Genomic DNA, 21505 nt, shown 5'->3' with positions numbered 1-21505 from the left:
AAATCAAATAAATAATAATAATAATAATTTTTATTATTATTATTATTATTAAAATTAATTATTATTATTATTATTATTACAATTAATTTGAAAGTTATTCTCATTCTGAATAAATATAAATAAATATGAATGCGTATTTGTATGTATATTGGATCATGGTTTAATTTGTTTTTCACTGTGTATATTTATTGTTTTATACTGTATGTTTTTATCTGTATGCTGCCCTGAGATCTTAGTGATATAGGGCGGGATATTTGTTTATTTATTTATTTATTTATTACATTTTTATATATGTATAAAATATATAAAAATATTTTAGGATAGAAATGTTTTAAATAAATAAATAACTATTAAACATTTCCTTTCCCTTTATTGATGATCAAATCAATTGTTGAACTATTAAAAGAGGATCTTGAATGCAGAAGGCTGGGCAGGTGTGTGTCGGGGGGGGGGGCGGCTTCCTCCCGTGGGGCTCCCAAACTGTGCAATGCCCCCCTCCCCCAAAAGAACTATGATTTCTCCCTCTCCCCCACTCCTAACTTTGAGAAAAGTTGGGAGCGGTGGAGATGCATCTCTGGAATTTGGCCTTTCCTACCTCGTGGAATTTTCAACGTCCTTTATCCTTATCGTTTTCAATGGCTGTGCAGGGGCTTGGGGAGGGGGGGTTAATAATCAGTGCTAATAAGCAGGGAAATTACCAATGAATATGAATAACCAATGAGTGACGTTAATCATCAATGCATAAGCAGGAGTGCTCTTCAGGGCAGAGAGGGGCAGAGGGGGAGGGGGAAGAGAGGGTCTTTTGCGTAGTGAACAGGACAGCTGGGGGGGGTCTAAGAGGGGGGTCTTTTCTGCAGCCCCCAGACACGCACCTTTGGCGCTTAGAACTGACGCCCCCCTCTCCTCCTCCCCCCGCCCCATTTTCCCACTTCCTCCTTGGGACCCCCCCCCCCCCCAATAGACTCACCCCGCCGCCGGTGGGGAAAAGGCCCCAAGATGTCGTGGTTGTGGCGGCAGAAGCGATCCACCTGGGCCATCCCGAACCGCAGGTGGTCCTTGTCGCGGTTCCATCGCTGGACGTCCTGCTCCGCCCACTCGGCGTCGGCTACGTAGATGCCCAGGTCACTGTCGAAGTGCGCGTAATTCTGCCGGTCGTAGATCTCCCTGTACAGGTAGCGCACGTGCGGCTGCCCGGTCCCGTTGCTGAAGCGGCACTCCCACTTCGCCTGGAGCAGGAAATGGGGGGCTGCAGGAGGGGGAGGAAGGGGAGGGGGTGACACAGAGAAACGGACACGGCTGCCTCGTCTCTCGGTCCCCCAGGGGTGGCGATACGGAGCAGGGCACGAAAGCTTCGTTCCAAAGACGTGATGCGGATGAGGGGGTCAGCCCCTCTGTGGGAGACCAGAGATGGGGGGTTCAGGTAGGAAAAATGGGGAGGGGGGCTCAGGCTGCGACACAGGACGAGGAGAGCCCGGGACACGGTTGCTTTGTTGCTCAGGATTCTCCCAGTTTCAGCCACTCTGGCACCATCCACCAGACTGCCTGCTTTTATTTTATTTTATGTATTTATTTAAAAGTCAAGCCTCTGGTCCTCATGGAACCAGAGACAACCGGGAACAATACGCAGGCTGCCACCCTCCTGCCCAATCGTTGGTGGAGAAAAGAGGCTGGCCCCGCCTTTCAGGGCCTTCAGCCAATGAGGGAAGCCACAGCCAAGGCATTCAGCTGTAGACTGACACACACCTTGTCCAGACCAGGGACTTCCTGGCTCATTATGACGGCCGTTCCCTTTTCTTTTTTCGCCTTCCCTATTACTCCAAGGAGAAAACAACTTTAAAAAGGTCAGAATGTTCCTATAGAATCATAGAATAGCAGAGTTGGAAGGGGCCCACAAGGCCATCGAGTCCAACCCCCTGCTCAATTCAGGAATCCACCCTAAATCCACCCAGCCTAAGTCCCAGCAGTAGCCTACACTGCAGGGCTGCCCTGTGCCCCTCTCTTATCCATCCTGCCATCTAAGGAAAAACGGTACTGGGCAACACTGCAGGGTTGTTGTAAGCTACTCTCTCGGCCTACCCTCCAACCTGTGACACCACCCCATCTAAGTCAGCAGTGGAGGGGGCAGTGGAGTGGGGAATGGGGGTTTAAGCCGAGCCTTCCCATGACAGCCCCCAGAAGACTCTGAAGAGGGGATCTCCTCTTCCAAGCTGTGACTCCCCCGCTCTGAACTCTGCCCATGTTGGGAATAGGGAAGAAAGGGGGAGGGGGGCTCGGAATTAGGGCAGTGAAAGGGAGGAGAGGGCTTGAGGCCACCATCGCTTTCCTGGAAGGGCTCTTCTGCCTTTAATATCTGTATGGCAGACAGGTGTTCAACAGGTGAAGGCATCCTTCATTACTGTGCATCCAGGCTAGGAATGTTGAGCCCAGGTTGGACTTCCACCACCCCCACTTCCCCCCCATACAAACACACCTTGCCTTTTCCCGCAGGGGTGGGGGCAGGAAGGGATGCCCCTCCCCAATAGTTCAGAGAGGATCAAAGGAGGACTTGGGGACTGGAGGGGAGAAATGGGGAGAAGGCATGGGGAAAAGGTCTCTGCCTGAGGTATGGGGATCCCTGCCAGGGGTGCAGCAAAGAAACACCCCTGGGGGGTCGTGGAGCGCTGGATCCAACCCCCCCTCAGTCATGGAGCTGCCTGGATGTTCTTCCCTGGGGAGGGGGTTCGCAGAGCGCCTTCCTGCAAGCACCCCTGGCCCCTCCCCAAGACAGATCCAGCCCTAGGGCACGTCTTGTGTTCCTCCACCCTGCAAGGGGAGGGGGGTCCCTCGGGCAGAAGACCCCTCCCTGAACTCACCCCGGGAAAGTGGAGGAGAGGAGTTGGGAAAAGCAGTGAAAGGAAAGGGATTGGGGGCCCCCGCTGCTTCCCTGGCAGAGCTCTTTTGTCCCTCACAGGGGTGTGCCAGGCAGAAGTTCAAAAGGTGCAGACATCCCTGGTCACTGCCCCTCCCCACTGGGAACGTGGGTCCAGGTTGGACGTCTGCCTGATCCCTTGGCTGTGGAAGGGCTCTTGTGAGAAGGCCCAATGGCTGCTGTCAGTGCAGGCAGGGGGTGAGAGGGGACGGAAGAGCATTCCCCCCACACCCACTTCAGGGGATCCTTCCTCACGAGGAGGCCGCGAAGGGGGGAGCCTGCAAGGCAGGACGGATAATGGGGGTTGGAGGGGTTTTAATGGAAATTGTTTGATGCGCTAGTGCAAAGCGCCCCGATGCCAGAAATGGCCAGGGGGAGCCATAAAAAATGTTTTTTTAAAAAAAGAAATGCTGGGAAGGGCTGGTTCTGTTACCTCCCCAATCCCCAACCCCAACCCCCGTGTCTGTCTCCGCAGGCTCCTCTGCCTTCAGCAGCTCCACTTTTTTCCAGGACCGAGAGACGCAGAGAGGAGAGACGCTTCCTCTGTTGAACGTCTGCCTGCTGTGCAGCTCCGGAAGGCAATAAAAGCCCTTCTGCCAGGGAGGAGGAGGAGGAGGAAGAGGCGGCTGGCCGTGGCCTCGTGAGCTTGGCGAAAGAGGGGGACCGAGACAGACCCATCTGTGCCTGATCCAGCCAGGACAGCATCCCGGGAGGGGGGGCATTTCAGACACCCACACCCACCCCTCCTCTCTTCCCCCAGAGTCGAGCTTTGCCCTGTCCAGTTTTCCCTTTCTCTACCTTCCCTCCTTGGGGGTGGAAAACACTCCAGTGTCCCTGGTGAGGGAGGGGAAGGTGCAAGGCAGAAGGGTTGAGTGAGGGTCCTGGCGAGCGGGGGGGGGTCGCTTCCCCTCCCTCCCCTCCCTGGGTCTTCGACGCTCCTGGTGAGGGGCGCAAGGGGGTCTCTCCCTCCAAGCCCCCTCCCCCTCCCTCACCTGCTCCTCACCTGGAGGGGGCTTCTTCCCTCCCCCACTTCCAGGGACCAAAGAGGGTCCCAGCAGCAGCAGCAACGGGAGAACGAGAGCAGGCCCCATGGCTGCTGCCCCACAAGCACCGGGAGGGAGGAAAACCTGCTTCTTAGCCCGTGAAGGGAAACTTCTTTTGCCTGTCGTTCATGAGGGTCGGGGTGGGACTCGCCGCTGTTTCTGCAAAGTCCCGGAGACGCAGCTCTGCCCGGGCACGGAGAAGCACCAGTGAGAATTCTCCTTCCAGCAGCGTCATCAGTCTCCGGGCAGAAGGTCCCCGGGTTTGTCCCGGTTGAGAAGAGAGGTTTTGGCAGCAAAAGAAGGCAGAGGAAGCTGTGCGTGTATAACGGGGTGTGTGTGTGTCGGGGTGAGGCGTGGGGGTAAATTAAGGAGCCCCCCACTTCCCCCTTCGCTGGGGCGGGGCTCCAGAGAGGAGGCTCCAGAGCCTACTTTAGAATCCGTGATGAGCTTCGGGAGAAAGCAGCCAGGAGATGCGCCCTCCTCACCTGGATGGAGGTGGGCTGGGAGTCGTGGGTCTCCTCTCACTGGCCAGGCTGGAACCTCCAGGCAGGCGCAGCAAACACACACCTGAGTCCTCCTTGCACTTAGGGGTGGCTCCCTCTGGCCACTTCCAGGAAAGCCTCTGTGGGGGAGGGGGGTCTCCTGGGGATGGTGGGGTGCCCAGTCAGGAGGGGGCATTGCCCAGAGAGGGAGGAGCCTCACTTGGCCTCCTGGGCATGGCTCCCCCGAGGGTCGAACATCCGTCCGTTATTTGCACCGCTCACGATGCTGTGCAGAACACAGTGTCGAGGCAGCCCCCTCCCCAGAATGCAAGAGGGGCAGCAGCTGGAGGAGGGGTCGGACTTCCGGAGTCAGGAGCCCCCCTGCCTCGCTCTGAAGGGTCTCTTTCGACTCCCTCCAATGGACCGTGGCTGGGCGCATCTCTGAGTCTGTCTCCTCCTTGGGCGCATCTCTGGGACTCTTCCACCCAGCGTGGAAGACAGTGTGACAGTAGGGCCATGCTGGAGTAATCTCAGGCCACGACCAGAACTCAGCAAATACAAATCGTGTCATGGAGAACAGGGCTCCCAAGCTCAGTGAGCCTCTGCTTTGGAAGGCAGTGCTTTTGACCAGCCTGCGTGAACTAGCGATGTTATTTGCACTTCAGATACAACTTGGGAGTCAAGGTAAGATCATTCATGATTATTGTTTTCTGGAGTGAGCATTTTGTGGGAGTGTTGTTTTGCATTATGCCATTTTGTAAAAGCTGTTTAGGTGGGTTTTTCTCTGACAGTTTCTTGGGGACAGGAGGGCACGCCTAGTCCCCTGCCTTTTCTGCTATATCTTTGAAGATTTATAGGAGCCAATTTTGGGTAAAATAATTACTATTAGATCAAATCCTTGGGCTCGAAGGTGGGGATAGGACTAACAGGTATTTGGCAATCAATATTTCCGTTTTTTTATTCTGCTTTTCAGGTCCTATTGGAAATGCTTGTATTTGGGGCATTAAAATGTTTTTTTTTAAAAAAAAAATTGCATAAGAAAGTTTTTAAAAATCTGTATAAAATTCTTTTCCCACTGATGAAGACCTTGTGGGTTGAAACGCATTTGGGATTTATGTTTGTGGACCATTCTGTTCAAATTTTAAGTGTACATATTTGTTTTATGATTGTATATATTTTCTATGGACACATGCTTTTATTTCAACAGGCATAGTTACACCAGAATTTGACATATTGTTTCTAATCACTTTCTTTAAACCTCTTTTGTTTTCAGGTTCGTTTTTGGTTTAAGATAACAGTTTTGTATTAGGTTTGTTCCAGACACACACCTGCCACTTCCTCAGAGTAGACCTCCCCATCCCACCTCCATCGGACAGGCGCTCAGACCCTCAGACCTCCCCTCCTTTTCCCAGAGACAAATCCTGTTGGGCTCCAAGTCACACACAAGTCAAAGTATTCTTGTTTTTATTAGAAAGTTTGCCTTCTGTTATGAAAACTGACAACTATTCCTCTGGAATCAAAGTAAAAAGGAGTGAATGATTAAAATTTTGGAAACAAAAACATACCCTTTTGCAACTTGGTGCCTTCAAAATGTGCTGTGCTACAAGTCTCATCCTCCCCAATGGCTGTTCTGGCTGGGTATGATAGGAGTTGTAGTCCAACACGCTGGGAGGTCTGCAGGCTGCAATAGCACAGAGGAAGCCGCCTTCCACAGAGTCAGGCCCTGGTCTGTCTAGCTCACTGTCTGCACTGGGAGGAGGGGATGTGGTGTCCTCCAGGTGTGATGGACTACAACTCCCATAAACCCCAGACAGCAGGGGCTGGGATTGTGGGAATCATAGCTGAAAACACCTGGAGGGCACTAAAACGCCAACTCCTGGCCCAGCCCGGCCCACAGCTTCTGCTGGAGGTTCAACCGGGGACCTTCTGCATTCTCAGCAGGGGATCCATCGCACAGCTCTACGGCCCCACCCTGAAGAGAAAAAGATGAAGGCTTCTCTCAGTGTCTTTCAGCTCAACCTTCTGATTTCCTGCAACAGGTGTTTTCATTCTCAGTCCGTCCACTTAGAACGGAATCCGCTTGCAGGTCTCAGCGCTTCAGGATGCTGTTAGGGATGAACTAATTCAGACAGTGGACCCCGGAGTGATGGTCCTGCCCGGGGAGGAAGAGACCCTGAGCAGTTCTCTGCTCCTGATCAGAAATACAGGGAATGAGAAGCATCTTCTCAGCACTTGGCAGAATGAATGCCCCACCCACCCCAAGAGAAACAACCAGAAACAAATGAAGAGAAACAGGAACAGGGGCGTCGTAGCAGGAGGAGGAAATCCAGGTTGGGGAGTCTCTTCTTTTTCAGCCCCTTCAGTTTTGCATCTTCCAAGGAAAGGCTTAAAGCAAAGAGCTGCAGTAGCTATGCAAAGAGTTTCTTTCCATGCTGGGTCTCAGAGGTGAAAGATTCTAGCCAATGAGGGCTGGGAGGGAAAAGGCAGGAGAGATTAAAAAAACGTATATTAAAATACATACATTAAGAGGAAAATTCATATTTGGATGGTGTTGAAGAAGCAAAGACTGTCAGGAATATTGACTTGCCCGGGGTCTCTCCCATTCCCCCCCCCTTTAACACTACAGCCCCTCACAGGCACCAACAACTCACTCAGACTGACCGATGGACCTTCCAGTAACTCCCACTATGCAGGGCAGGGGGGGTTGCAGCCAGGTGAGGGGGGGGCACATCGCCACATTTTCTTACTGTTGTTGTAGTTGTAATTGTTTTATATACTGTATTTCAAGCTGTGGTTTTAATATTGTTATACTTAACTACTTACAGATTTTACTGCATTAAGTGGTATATAAGTACTAATAAATAAATGAACACATTCAGGAAGAGGGCTCTGCCCATACAAAGTTCTGCCAGAACAAAATCTGCAAGCCTTCAAAGTGCCACAAGACGCTTGGTTGTTTCCACCGCAAGAGACCCACAGGGCTTCTGCTCTCGGATGCCGCAGAGGAGCTGCACTCTGCACGTGGGCTTTGCGGGGTCATTTTGAAATATCTGTCAGCTGCTTTGGACAAATGGTTTTGGAAAGGCAGGATAAAAACCAACGCAAGGAATTGGGGGAGGTGCAGAGAGAGACCTTACCTGCAGGGGGTTGGATGGGTGTTGCTAGAGAGAGAGAGAGAGAGAGAGAGAGAGAGAGAGAGTTACATCCATGAAGGGGTTGTGTCATTTATTGGGAGGGTTAAAATGGCACCCTCCCCTCCTAGGCCTTGAAGGGCCTCCCATAACTCATTTCTCTGCCCAATTAAAATCCAGGACTGACCTCACTTTGAATGCCACCCTAGAGGCCTTCAAGAGGCAGCTGGACAACCATCTGTCAGGGATGCTTTAGGGTGGATTCCTGCACTGAGCAGGGGGTTGGACTGGACGGCCTTGTAGGCCCCTTTCCACTCTGCTGTGCCTGCAGGAGGTCCGTCCGCCCGGGTTCAATCCCAGCATCTCCAGGGCAGGAAGAAGCCCAGGGACTGGTAAGTGATGGGGGAGGTAATCCTTCCCTCCCGGCCCAAGACTCCGGAGAGCCACAGCCAGTCCGGACAGGCAGTAATGACACCTCCCGTTTCCACAGGGCTTTGGACCATTCAAGGCGCTTCACATCCTTCTTCGGCTGTCCTGCTTGCAACAACGACCCCTGAGAACAGGCGAAGGACGTGTGCAACGAGCAGCATGAGAATTTAGGGGAGGGGCCTCCAGATGTGTGACCAGCATGGCTTAGTGTCAATGACACACACATGCACCATTACCTTTCTTCTCCTTCAGGTAGAGGGAGAGTCCCACGGCCACAAAGACCACGCCCAGCACGGCCCCCACGGCCCCCGTCCACACTTTGCTCCTGGCAGAGTCCGACTTCCGTGGCTCTGTGGAACGAGAGAGACCAGGAGCCCCACGTGAGCAGGAGGATCAGGGGCAGGTTTGGCCTCTCAGCCTCAAGGTGTCCAAGGGAGGATCCGTTCCATGCGTTACACCCAGGGAGGGTCTTTTTCAGCCCCCACTGCTGACCTCTCCTCAGTGTCCAGAGTGAAAGGCTGCCTTCCCATAAAGCCCCCTGCCCCTGTGGGAATGGGGGCTCCATTCCCACTCCAGCTTGTCTGCATCCTTCTTGAATTGTGGAGCCCAGAACTGGACGCAATACTCTAGCTGAGGCCTAACTTCCTCTGCCTCTGGTGTCTATTTTTAGATTGTATGTTCCTGGCCTCATACGGTTCAAACAGTCTAAGAGAATAACTTTGTAAAGTGCATTGCACACACTGATGGCACGACACGGATCATCATCATCGTCATCATCATGATCGCAACAACAGGAACTCCTGGGAGACCACCAGGGGGAAGGTGGTACAGCTCCAGACATCCATCAAATTGGGGGACCTCCTGAGAAGTGCGGGTGTGTGTGTCTCTGCAGGAATGTAGGGATGAGGCAGGAACGTAGAATTCCCACCCTCTTTGCAGGATTGTATCGAAGGAAGGGGGGAGGCTCCTACCCCATTGGACGGTGACGGGGGCCTCCAGGCTGGCGTGCTCCACCTGGCAGGTGTAGACGTCTCCATGCTCCGGCTTCGTCTCCAGCATCACCTGGATCTGGTAGGTCCAGTCCCCGTTCCGGAGCTCCTCCCCGTAAAAGACCCCTTCCTTCTGCTCCTGCCCGTTCTTCAGCCACTGGATCTCAATCTCCAGGGGATAGAAACTGGCTGCAGTGCAGAGCAGGAGGGTGTGGGGGGACAGGGGGTCATCCTTGGTGGGGGAGATGGAGACGGAGGGCTGAACTGGAGGGAAAAGAAGAAGAATATGCGTGAGAGATATGATGAGGGAAGGGGAAAGGAAGGGCTGAGAGAGGTCAAGAAAACGGAGGAGAGTTTCTTGGGCAGACAGACGCCAGCATTCTCTTTCCCTCTGTAGCCAGACAGACACCTTCCTGGGGGGTCCACAAATAGGGCAGGGAGCTCACAGTCCTTTTGTCTAGCTCCCCCCGCCCCCCGTAGCACCTGGCCTTGTTCGGAGGGATGCTGCACCTGCACAGGGAGGCTGCAGGTATCTATCAGGCCTCATCAGTTTTGGCAAGTGAGACTCCCACAGATTATAAGACTACAGCCGGTTTTGCTGTATCAGAATTCCTAGGGCGTCTCTGGAGAAATTCTTAACTCACCTCCCTCAAAGCAAGAAAAGGAAGTCTTGTTATGAAATGCTAATTGAATCATATTTATTTATTTATTTATTTATTTATTACATTTTTATACCGCCCAATAGCTGAAGCTCTCTTAATGCTTAATGTTTAAACTTGTGAACAGGTGAGTAAGTAAAAAATAGTATTAAAGAATAGATACACAAAGCAAGAAGCAGGTTCACAATGAATTCTGGGTAACTGATATTAAAAAAAGGATAGTATCTAAAAAGGAAGTGCTGATTTAAGCTCATCCCCCACAGTGAAAAGGGTCACACAGGGGAACTTCTCTTCTGCCGCCCCCAGACTGTGGGATGGCCTCCTGGGGGAGTTTCATCAACTTAATACTCTCTCCAAGTTTAAGACAGCTATAAAGGCTAGTCTCTTCCGGCAGGCCTACGCAGATGAATTTTAAACCTAGAATTTTAAGGTGCCCTGATAGTTATTTTAATATTGTATTGGTTTTATATGCTCTTTTAATTAGTTTTCTGCATTTGATTTATATGGTAGCGTTTGTATTAATGTTGTTTCCTGCCTTGATCCAAAGGAAGAGGCGGGTAAGAAATCAAATAAATAAATAATAATAATAATAATAATAATAATAATTTTTATTATTATTATTTTTAAAATTAATTATTATTATTATTACAATTAATTTGAAAGTTATTCTCATTTTGAATAAATATAAATAAATATGAATGCGTGTTTGTATGTATATTGGATCATGGTTTAATTTGTTTTTCACTGTGTTTATTTATGGTTTTATACGGTATGTTTTTATCTGTATGCTGCCCTGAGATCTTGGTGATAGAGGGCAGGATATAAATGTTTTAAATAAATAAATAACAATTAAACATTTCCTTTCCCTTTATTGATGATCAAATCAATTGTTGAACTATTAAAAGAGCATCTTGAATGCAGAAGGCTGGGCAGGTGTGTGTCGGGGGAAGGGCTTCCTCCCGTGGCGCTCCCAAACTATGCAATGCCCCCCTCCCCCAAAAGAACTACGATTTCTCCCCCTCCCCCACTCCTAACTTTGAGAAAAGTTGGGAGCGGTGGAGATGCATCTCTGGAATTTGGGCTTTCCTACTTCGTGGAGTTTTCAACATCCTTTATCCTTATCGTTTTCAATGGCTGTGCAGGGGCTTGGGGAGGGGGGGGTTAATAATCAATGCTAATAAGCAGTGAAATTACTAAGGAATATGAATAACCAATGAGTGACGTTAATCGCCAATGCCTAAGCAGGAGTGATCTGCAGGGCAGGGAGGTGCAGAGTGGGGGGGGGGTCTTTTGTGTAGTGAACAGGACAGCTGGGGGGGGTCTAAGAAGGGGGTCTTTTCTGCAGATACGCACCTTTGGCGCTTAGAACTGACGCTCCCTCTTCTCCTCCCCCTGCCCCACTTCCCCGCTTCCCCCTGGGCCATCCGGAGTGGACTCACTCCCACCCCCAACGAGTGGACTCACCCCGCCGCCGTTGGAGAAAAGGCCCCAAGACGTCGAAGTTGTGGCGGCAGACGTCCACCTGGGCCATCCGGAGCCGCAGGTCGCCCTTGTCGCTGTTCCATCGCTGGACGTCCTGCTCCGCCCACTCCGCGTCCGCCTCGAACCTGCCCAGGTCACTGTCGAAGTGCGCGTAGTTCTGCCGGTCGTAGACCTCCCTGAGGAGGAAGCGCACCTGCGGCTGCCCCGTCCCGTTGCTGTAGCGGCACTCGGCCTTCACCTGGAGCAGGAAATGGGGGGCTGCAGGAGGGGGAGGATAAGGAGGGGGGTGACACAGAGAAACGGACACGGCTGCCTCGTCTCTCGGTCCCCCAGGGGTGGCAATAAGGAGCACGGCACGAAAGCTTCCTTCCAAAGACGGGATGCGGATGAGGGGGTCAGCCCCTTCGTGAGAGACCAGAGATGGGGGGTTCAGTTAGGAAAAATGGGGAGGGGGGCTCAGGCTGCACCACAGGAGGAGGACAGCCCCGGACACGGTTGCCCAGGATTCACCCAGTTTCAGCCACTCTGGCAGACTGCCTGCTTTTTATTATTGATTTATTTATTTATTTATTTATTTATTTATTTAAAAGTCAAGCCTCTAGTCCTCATGGACCAGAGACAACGGGGCACAATACGCAGGCTGCCACCCTCCTGCCCAATCGTTGGTGGAGAAAAGAGGCTGGCCCCGCCTTTCAGGGCCTTCAGCCAATGAGGGAAGCCACAGCCAAGGCAGTCAGCTGTAGACTGACACACCCCTTGTCCAGACCAGGGACTTCCTGGCTCATAATGACGCCGCTCCCTTTTCTTTTTCCGCCTTCCCTATTACTCCAAGGAGAAAACAACTTTAAAAAGGTCAGAATGTTCCTGATGATCCCAACCAGCCTCAGTCCCAGCAGTGGCCTACACTGCAGGGCTGCCCTGAGCCCCTCTCTCCTAGCCAAAGGACCCTCCGTCCTGCAAGGGGTGCAGAACAACAGTGGCCTACACTGCAGGGCTGTCCTGCATACTCTCTCACCCAACCTGCAAAGTAACGAAAAACGGCACTGGACAACATTGCAGGGTTGTTGTTAGCTACTCTCTCGGCCTACCCTCCAACCTTTGACACCACCCCATCTAAGTCAGCAGGGGAGGGGGCAGTGGAGTGGGGAACGGGGGGTTTAAGCCAAGCCTTCCCATGACAGCCCCCAGAACACTCTGCAGGGGGGGTCCCCTCTTCCAAGCCATGACTCCCCCCACTCTGAACTCTGCCCACGTTGGGAATAGGGAAGAAAGGGGGAGAGGGAGCTTGGAATTAGGGCAGTGAAAGGGAGGAGGGGGCTTGAGGCCACCATCACTTTCCTGGAAGGGCTCTTCTGCCTTTAATATCTGTATGGCAGACAGGTGTTCTACAGGTGAAGGCATCCTTCATTACCGTGCATCCAGGCTAGGAATGTTGAGCCCAGGTTGGACTTCCACCCCCCCACTTCCACCCCCTACAAACACACCTTGCCTTTTCCTGCAGGGGAGGGGGCAGGAAGGGATGGGGGGGCAGGAGTTCAGAGAGGATCAAAGGAGGATTTGGGGACGGGAGGGGAGAAATGGGAGAAGACATGGGGAAAGGTCTCTGCCTAAGGTATGGGGATCCCTGCCAGGTACGCAGCAAAGAAACAGCCCTGGGGGGTCGTGGATGGAGTGCTGGATCGCGACCAGGGATTCCAACCCCCCCCCCCCGCCCCAGTCATGGAGCTGCCTGGATGTTCTTCCCTTTGGAGGGGGTTCGAAGAGCGCCTTCCTGCAAGCACCCCTGGCCCCTCCCCAAGACAGATCCAGCCCTAGGGCGCGTCTTGTGTTCATAGAATCATATAGAATCATAGAATAGCAGAGTTGGAAGGGGCCTACAAGGCCATCGAGTCCAACCCCCTGCTCAATGCAGGAATCCACCCTAAAGCATCCCTGACAGATGGTTCCTCCACCCTGCAAGGGGAGGGGGGGTCCCTTGGGCAGAAGACCCCTCCCTGAACTCACCTCGGGAAAGGGGAGGAGAGGAGTTGGGAAAAGCAGTGAAAGGAAAGGGATTGGGGCCCCAACTGCTTCCCTGGCAGAGCTCTTTTGTCCTTCACAGGGGTGTGTCAGGCTGAAGTTCAAAAGGTGCAGACATCCCTGGTCACTGCCCCTCCCCACTGGGAACGTGGGTCCAGGTTGGACGTCTGCCTGATCCCTTGGCTGTGGAAGGGCTCTTGTGAGAAGGCCCATTGGCTGCTGTCAGTGCAGGCAGGGGGTGAGAGGGGACGGAAGAGCATTCCTCCCCCCCACTTCAGGGGATCCTTCCTCACGAGGAGGCCGCGAAGGGGGGAGCCTGCAAGGAAGGACAGATGATGTGGGTTGGAGGGTTTTAATGGAAATTGTTTGATGCGTTAGTGCAAAGCGCCACGATGCCAGAAATGGCCAGGTGGAGCTATACAAATGTTTTTTTTAAAAAAAGAAATGCTGGGAAGGGCTGGTTCTGTACGCTCCCAACGCCCCCCCCCCCAACCCCCGTGTCTGTCTTCGCAGGCTCCTCTGCCTTCAGCAGCTACACTTTTTTCCAGGACCGAGAGACGCAGAGAGGAGAGACGCTTCCTCTGTTGAACGTCTGCCTGCTGTGCAGCTCCTGAAGGCAATAAAAGCCCTTCTGCCAGTGAGGAGGAGGAGGAAGAGGCGGCTGGCCATGGCCTCGTGAGCTTGGCGAAAGAGGGCGACCGAGACAGACCCGTCTGTGCCTGATCCAGCCAGGACAGCCCCCCGGGGGGGGCATTTCAGACACCCCCCACCCCCTCCTCTCTTCCCCCAGAGTCGCGCTCTGCCCTGCCCAAGTTTCCCTTTCTCCACTTTCTCTCCTTGGGGGTGGAAAACACTCCAGTGTCCCTGTTGAGGGAGGTGAAAGTGCAGGGCAGAAGGGTTGGGTGAGGGTCCTGGCGAGCGGGGGTCGCTTCCCCTCCCTCCCCTCCCTGGGTCTTCGAAGCTCCCTGGATCCCTCTCGCCCCTTTCCTCCCCACAGGGGAGGCTTAGTCAGCGCCTCCGTGGACTGGTGAGGGGCACAAGGGGGTCTCTCCCTCCAAGCCCCCCTCCCTCACCTGCTCCTCACCTGGGGGGGGCGTCTTCCCTCCTCCACTTCCAGGGACCAAAGAGGGTCCCAGCAGCAGCAGCAACGGGAGAACGAGAGCAGGCCCCATGGCTGCTGCCCCAAAAGGACCGGGAGGGAGGAAAACCTGCTTCTTAGCCCGAGAAGGGAAACTTCTTTTGCCTGTTGTTCATGAGGGTCGGGGTGGGACGCGCCGCTGTTTCTGCAAAGTCCCGGAGACGCGGCTCTGCCCGGGCACAGAGAAGCACCAGTGAGAATTCTCCCTTCACCAGCGTCATCGGTCTCCGGGCAGAAGGTCCCCTGGTTTGTCCCGGTTGAGAAGATAGGTTTGGGCTGCAAAAGAAGGCAGAGGAAGCTGTGCGTGTATAACGGGGGGGGGGGGAGTGTCGGGGGGGGCGTGGGGGTAAATTAAGAAGCCCCCCACTTCCCCCTTCGCTGGGGCGGGGCTCCAGAGAGGAGGCTTCAGCGTACTTTAGAATCAGTGATGAGCTTTGGGAGAAAGCAGCCAGGAGATGCGCCCTCCTCACCTGGATGGAGGTGGGCTGGGAGTCGTGGGTCTCCTCTCACTGGCCAGGCTGGAACCTCCAGGCAGGCGCAGCAAACACACCCCTGAGTCCTCCTTGCAGTTAGGGGTGGCTCCCTCTGGCCACTTCCAGGAAAGCCTCTGTGGGGGAGGGGGGTCTCCTGGGGATGGTGGGGTGCCCAGTCAGGAGGGGGTGTTGCCCAGAGAGGGAGGAGCCTCACTTGGCCTCCTGGGCATGGCTCCCCCGAGGGTCGAACATCCGTGCGTTATTTGCACCGCTCACGATGCTGTGCAGAACACAGTGCCGAGGCAGCCCCCCCTCCCCCCAGAATGCAAGAGGGGCAGCAGCTGGAGGAGGGGTCGGACTTCTTTTTTTTTCTCATTCATTTTTTTATATTGCTTTTCCACATTAATTAAACATACATCATTACAATAAAAAACAACAACAACATACTACATACATGTTGAAAATGTTGACTACATATATATTGAATAGATATTAACTATAAAATATCATATAACATAATCATTCTTTACATATAAGTGCACCCCCCACCTCGGGATCTATTCCTGATTCCAAAATCTCATACTTTCTTCTGCTGGCAGTTTCCCACTTCCCTTAGAAAACACAAATATTAGGAACTGTTTCCAAATTCCTTCAAACTCATTTATTTTAGTTATACCTTTTCTCCACTTAATATTACAAGTCAGTTTATCATTAATAACTATATCCCATACTTCTTTGTACCATTCTTCAATAGAATATTCCCCTTGAATCTTCCAGTTCCTAGCTACCATCAATCGTGCTGCAGTCAGCAAACTCGATATCAATTCTTTAATTTCTTTTCCACATTTTAAATCTTCAAATAGTGACAGTAATGCAACTTTTGGTGTTCGTTCTATCTTCATTCCCACAATTTCTTCAATTTCCAAAAACACCTTCCACAATCTTTGTACATATTTGCATTGCCACCACATGTGCAAATACGTTCCTTTCCCCCCACAACCTCTTCAACAGTTTGCTGAATGCTGGTTATTTATCTTATTCAATCTTATCGGGGTTAGGTACCACCTCCACAAAATTTTGAAATAATTCTCTTTTATTCTCACTGACATACTTCTCAACACTCTTTGTTTCCAAAGTCCCTCCCAGCTCTGTCGTCCTATTTGTACATTCAAGTCTGTCTCCCATACCATTTTTCCTGAACTATCCATCAGCCCTTTCTCCAGCAATATTTTATATATTTCACGCATTAACCCTTTTAATGCTGAACTTCCTCCCTTACATTTTCCCCTTTTAACTATTTATTCCTCAAATTTCGTCATTTCTCTACAATCTCTATTTTCTCTAACCCACTTTTTAGTCCACTGTTCTAATTGCCTATACTCTAACCAAGTTATTTTTTTTCTTTTAAAACCTCTTCCATATCTTCTCTTGTATTCATTTCTCTCAACCAATCCTTTAATTTCATTTTATTTTTCTCTATTAATATTTTACTTAATCTGCCCTTCAGTTCCTCCGGGAAATTCTTTAACATTATTACCGGTGACAAAGGGGAGCTGCTTGGAAGCAGCCCCCCTTTAAATTTACTCCAAATTTCCCAGTGAGACCTCAGGAGCGGATTACCTATACTTTCAACCCATTTTCTCCCTCCTTCCCTAAAAAAAAAACATTTTCCAACCTCATCTCTACATTGCTTGTAGTTTTATCCTCCATCCAATCTAAATCACCTACTCCTATAATTGCTTCTACAATATGTCTTAACCTGTTTGCTACATAATATAATTTTATATTTGGGAGACCCATTCCTCCTTTCTTTTGACTTAAATACCATTTATTCTTATTTACCCTCGCTTTCTTATCTCCGTTACAATAATTGTTTATAATATTTTGCCAACTTTTTATCTCTGATTCTGAAATTTTTATTGGTAACATCCTAAACACAAAATTACTCTTTGCTAGAATCTTCATTTTTATTAATGCTATTCTTCCAAACCAGGATAAATTTAATCTTTTATATTTTTCCAATTTTACTAACACCTCTTTTTTTTAACTTAAATTCTCCTTCTCTAAATTATCTAAGTTTTTTGTAATTTTATTTCCCAAATATCTAATCTTTTCCTTAACTCTCATTTCTATTCCCTTTCGTTCCCATTCTTCCTTTTTAGTATAATTAAATAAAATCATCTCTGATTTGGACCAGTTTATTCTTAATCCAGTAGCTTCTTCAAATTCACTCAATTGTTGTTTAATTCTATCTATCTTTCTTATTGGATTCTTGATAGTTAATAGGGTATCATCCACAAACATATTCAATTTTGTTTTTTTTACACCACCAATTCCTTCTATCTCTCCATCATCTCTTATTGCATTCGCCAGTACTTCCATAACCATTACAAACAGGACCGGCGAGAGCGGACATCCTTGTCTTGTACCTCTGGCTAGTCGTATCTTATTGGTGAGTCCGTCGTTCACCACCACTACAGCTGTATTTTGTTGTTATTATTATTATTATTATTATTATTATTATTATTATTATTATTTATATAGCACCATCAATGTACATGGTGCTGTACAGAGTAAAACAGTAAATAGCAAGACCCTGCCGCATAGGCTTACAATCTAATAAAATCATAGTAAAACAATAAGGAGGGGAAGAGAATGCAAACAGGTACAGGGTAGGGTAAGCAGGCACAAGGTAGGGTAAAACTAACAGTAGAAAGTAACAGTAGAAGTCTGCACAACATCTGCACTATATTTTGGGAATATAACTCTTCTATTATAGCTTTAAATTTATTTCCAAATCCCATTTTATCTAAAATAATCTTTAATGCCTGCCAGCTCACACAATCAAAAGCCTTGAAGCTATCCAATGCCAAAATTCCTGCCTTGATCTTTGATTTTTTTATCGCGTGTATTACATTTAAAACTCTTCCCACTAAACTGCATCTGCCTCCCCGCCACAAATCCACATTGATCTTCTCCTATATATTCTGATATAAATTTATTTAACCGTTTAGCCAAAATAGATGAAATTTTTTTAGCATCTTGATTTATTAATGAAATAGGTCTATATGAATCGGGGATAGTCAAATCTTTGTCTGGTTTTGGAATTAATATTATCAATGAATGTTCCCATGATTCTGGTATCTTCTCTCCTTGTAATATAGCGTTGTAAAGTTTCAATAATTTCGGAACTAAAAACTCCTTAAAAACTTTATAATATTCTGATCCTAAGCCATCTGCTCCCGGTGATTTACCCACTTTCAAATTATCAATTACATCTTCAACTTCTCTTTGAGTTATTACCTTCTCCATTTGCTCTTTATGTACTATTTTTATTCCCTTCTTTATATACCTTCCTATATAATCCTCCAACTTCTTTTTTTGAATTTCTTTACCCTTATATAATTCCTGATAAAACTTCTGAAATTTTTTTATTTTATCCTTCATTGTATGACAATAATTCCCTTGATTATCCTTCAATGCTCCTATCCCATTTCTCGCTTTTTCCTTTTGTGTGAGTCTGACAAGCAATCTAGAATTTCTATTACTATTTTCAAAATACTCCCTTTTCATATAAATTATATTTTTCTGAACCTGTTCTATATTTATATTCTCCAACTCCTTTTTCTTAGCTTGTATTTCTATTAATTTATATTTATTTTTACCCTGCCAATATTCTTTTTCCAAGCTCCTAATCTCTGTCTCTAACTTTTCCTGCTCTGCATACTGATGTCTTCTTAAATTACACATTTCTCTAATACAAATCCCTCTTGCTACAGCTTTCATGGTATCCCAAACCACTGACCCTGCCGTTCCACCCTTTTCATTAATTTCCCAAGACTCTGACAATTCCCTCTGAATTTTTTCTACCACTTTATTATATTTCAATATTTTTGTATTCATTTTCCACCTATACGCTTCTTTATAATTCTTCTTAACTGTAAACTCTAAGCTTAACAATGCATGATCTGTTACCTTTACCCCCATTTCCATTTTACAAACCTTAGTTGCAAACTCTTTCAAGACAAATATATAATCTATCGTAGAGTATGTATGATGAACTGGGGAGTAATATGAAAACCCAGGCTTTGCCCCATTGAGTAAATGCCAACAATCCACATAATCATTTTCTTTTACCAATTTATTCATTATAGTAATATTATTTCTCTTCTCAACATTAGTGGGGTTTGACCTGTCCCATCTATTATCCATAACCATATTAAAATCCCCGGCTAAGATAACATACCCCTCCTTAAATTCTTCTATTTCTTTAAATAATTTTGTAAAAAACTCTCTATGTCTCTCATTGGGGGCATAAACATTGACTAATGTATATAGTTTACCTTCAATTTGACCCTTTATCATAAGGTATCTACCATTATCATCCTTTTTATAGTTTCTAATATAAATCCACTTTTTTTTAAAATCAAAGTAGCCACTCCATTTTTTTGAGGTCCCCAATGACTTTTCGTAATAAACTGACCACTTTGTCCATATTTCGTTTGCCCCCTCAAACCCCTGATGAGTTTCTTGCATCATAATGATGTCAGATCCTTCTCTATTAAGCATTTGTTCAATTCTCCTCCTTTTCATGACTGCCCCCAAACCTTTAACATTGAGTGTTGATACTTTTATTTTTTTATCCATAGTCACCCTTTTGATGCTTCTTCCGATCCCTTGTGCTCTGCAACTCAAATTCACATACATAAAAACACAAAAAACATAAAAAAACCTTACTCCCACCCACTCCATCCCCCCTACCCCCCACCCCACCCCCCACCTCTTCCCCCCCCCCAAATCCCCGTAAGTCTATCACTCCGGCCATTCTCTACCTTTAGGGGGAGGGGGGGAGGCAGTGCTCCACCTGGCCGGCAAGATCTCTATATTTTAACAATTCTATATACAATTATCTCATAATATTTTTATCAGTTCTATTACATCCCAGACGCCCCAGCCTCACTTCCACTCCCACCTGCTTCATTCAAACTTGCATCATCATACAGACCCAGACTCTTCAACAGCTCCTTGCCCTGATCCAAAGAGGTTACTCTGTGTTGCCTCTCACCATGTGTAAATCTTAAAAAACCAGGGTAACCCCAAGCATACTTTATTGCCCTCTTTGTTAATATTTCAGTTATTGGCTTGACACTGCGTCTCCAGTTGAGTGTATGCTGACAAAGATCGTTGTAAATTTGCACTGATTTGCCTTTATATTGCAGCAGGGCCATGGATCTCAGTTTCCTCATAACTTATTCCTGCTATCCTCCCTTCCTTGCTACATATTATTAATCTTTCTCTGTCCTCTGGTTCATTTCCTTCTGCTTTTAAACATGCTACAGTCTCTCCTATTCTCAAGAAACCTAATCTTGATATGCTATCTCTATCTAACTACCGACCTGTCTCTTTGTTGCCGTTTGTTTCAAAGATCCTGGAGCGTGCGGTCTACTCTCGCTGTCTTGACTTTCTTTCTAGTAACTCTGCTTTGGATCCATTTCAATCTGGATTCCGTCCTCTGCATTCCACCGAAACAGCCCTTACTAAGATCACCAATGATCTCCTTACTGCCAAGTCTAAAGGCCATTATTCCGTTCTTATTCTCCTTGATCTAACTGCAGCCTTTGACACGGTTGATCATGATCTTCTCTTAGATTCCCTTCATGACCTTGGATTTTGTGGCTCTGTCTATAACTGGTTTGCCTCCTATCTAGCGGGTCGCTCTTTCAGCGTGTTGGCTAATGGCAGCTCGTCTTCCTCCTTTCCCCTTTCAGTAGGGGTTCCGCAAGGCTCGGTGCTTGGCCCGTTGTTGTTTTCCTTATACATGTTGCCCTTGGGCAAGCTTATTCAATCTCATGGCCTCCAATATCATCTGTACGCCGATGATACACAACTATATCTGAGAGCTTCGGCTATTGGGCGGTATAAAAATGTAATAAATAAATAAATAAATATCTGTCATCTCCGGAACTTTCTCCTGATGTTCACGATCGTATCTCGGCATGTCTTTCAGATATCTCAGCTTGGCTGCTTCATCGTCGCTTGAAGCTTAACATGGCAAAGACTGAATTGCTTGTTTTTCCTCCTAAACCTTCTCCTCATCTCTCATTCTCTCTTACTGTCAATGATGTTACGCTTACTCCGGTCAAGGAAGCTCGTAGCCTTGGCTTTATCTTCGACTCCTCGCTCTCCTTTATTCCTCATATTGAGGCAGTAGCTAAATCTTGTCGATTTTTCCTGTATAATATTGCCAGGATTCGATCATTTTTGTCTGTCTCTTCTCCCAAGACGCTTGTTCATGCACTGGTTATTTCACGGTTGGACTACTGCAACCTTCTTCTCTCTGGCCTTCCTTCTTTTTTTTTTTTTGTTTTTTTTTTATTTTATTTTAAATTTTTTATTAAACAACATATAACAACAACAAAACATCAAATAAAAAAAACTTGTTACATATACATAAAATTACCTTAATATCAAATATTCAAATTTTGCCTATTAAACATATTTATGCTAAACATAACAGTGCTCCCCCCCCCCTCGGGATCTCATTCCTGTTTCCAAAAACTCATAGTTTCTTCTGTTGGTGGTTTCCCACTGCCTTTAGAAAATACAAACTCCAGGAACTTTTTCCATATACCCTCAAAATCATTTGTTTTTGCTATACCTTTTTTCATTTTAATATTACATGTCAATTTATCATTTATAGCAATGTCCCACACTTCTTTATACCATTCTTCAATACAATAGTCTCCTTGCAT

The 21505-nt window shown here is 48.1% G+C and overlaps 1 protein-coding gene across 2 annotated transcripts in view; it reads right to left on the bottom strand.

Moving 5' to 3' along the window:
* Nucleotides 1–5880: 5880 nt before the first annotated feature.
* Nucleotides 5881–21505, bottom strand: part of LOC134396455 (H-2 class II histocompatibility antigen, E-S beta chain-like) — a 79303-nt gene continuing 63678 nt past the window's right edge. For both annotated transcript variants that reach the window (XM_063122964.1, XM_063122963.1), the window contains exons 3-6: nucleotides 8965–9246; nucleotides 8230–8343; nucleotides 7571–7594; nucleotides 5881–6902 (exon numbers count right to left, since the gene is read on the bottom strand). In XM_063122964.1, coding sequence (XP_062979034.1) covers nucleotides 6889–6902; nucleotides 7571–7594; nucleotides 8230–8343; nucleotides 8965–9246 — 434 coding nt within the window. In that variant the 3' untranslated portion in view covers nucleotides 5881–6888. The remainder of the gene's footprint in view (nucleotides 6903–7570; nucleotides 7595–8229; nucleotides 8344–8964; nucleotides 9247–21505) is intronic.

This window comes from Elgaria multicarinata, chromosome 3 (assembly GCF_023053635.1).
Source record: "Elgaria multicarinata webbii isolate HBS135686 ecotype San Diego chromosome 3, rElgMul1.1.pri, whole genome shotgun sequence".
Lineage (NCBI taxonomy): Eukaryota > Metazoa > Chordata > Lepidosauria > Squamata > Anguidae > Elgaria > Elgaria multicarinata.
Note: the sequence above shows the minus strand (reverse complement) of the source record. Positions and strands in the feature narration are given on the sequence as shown.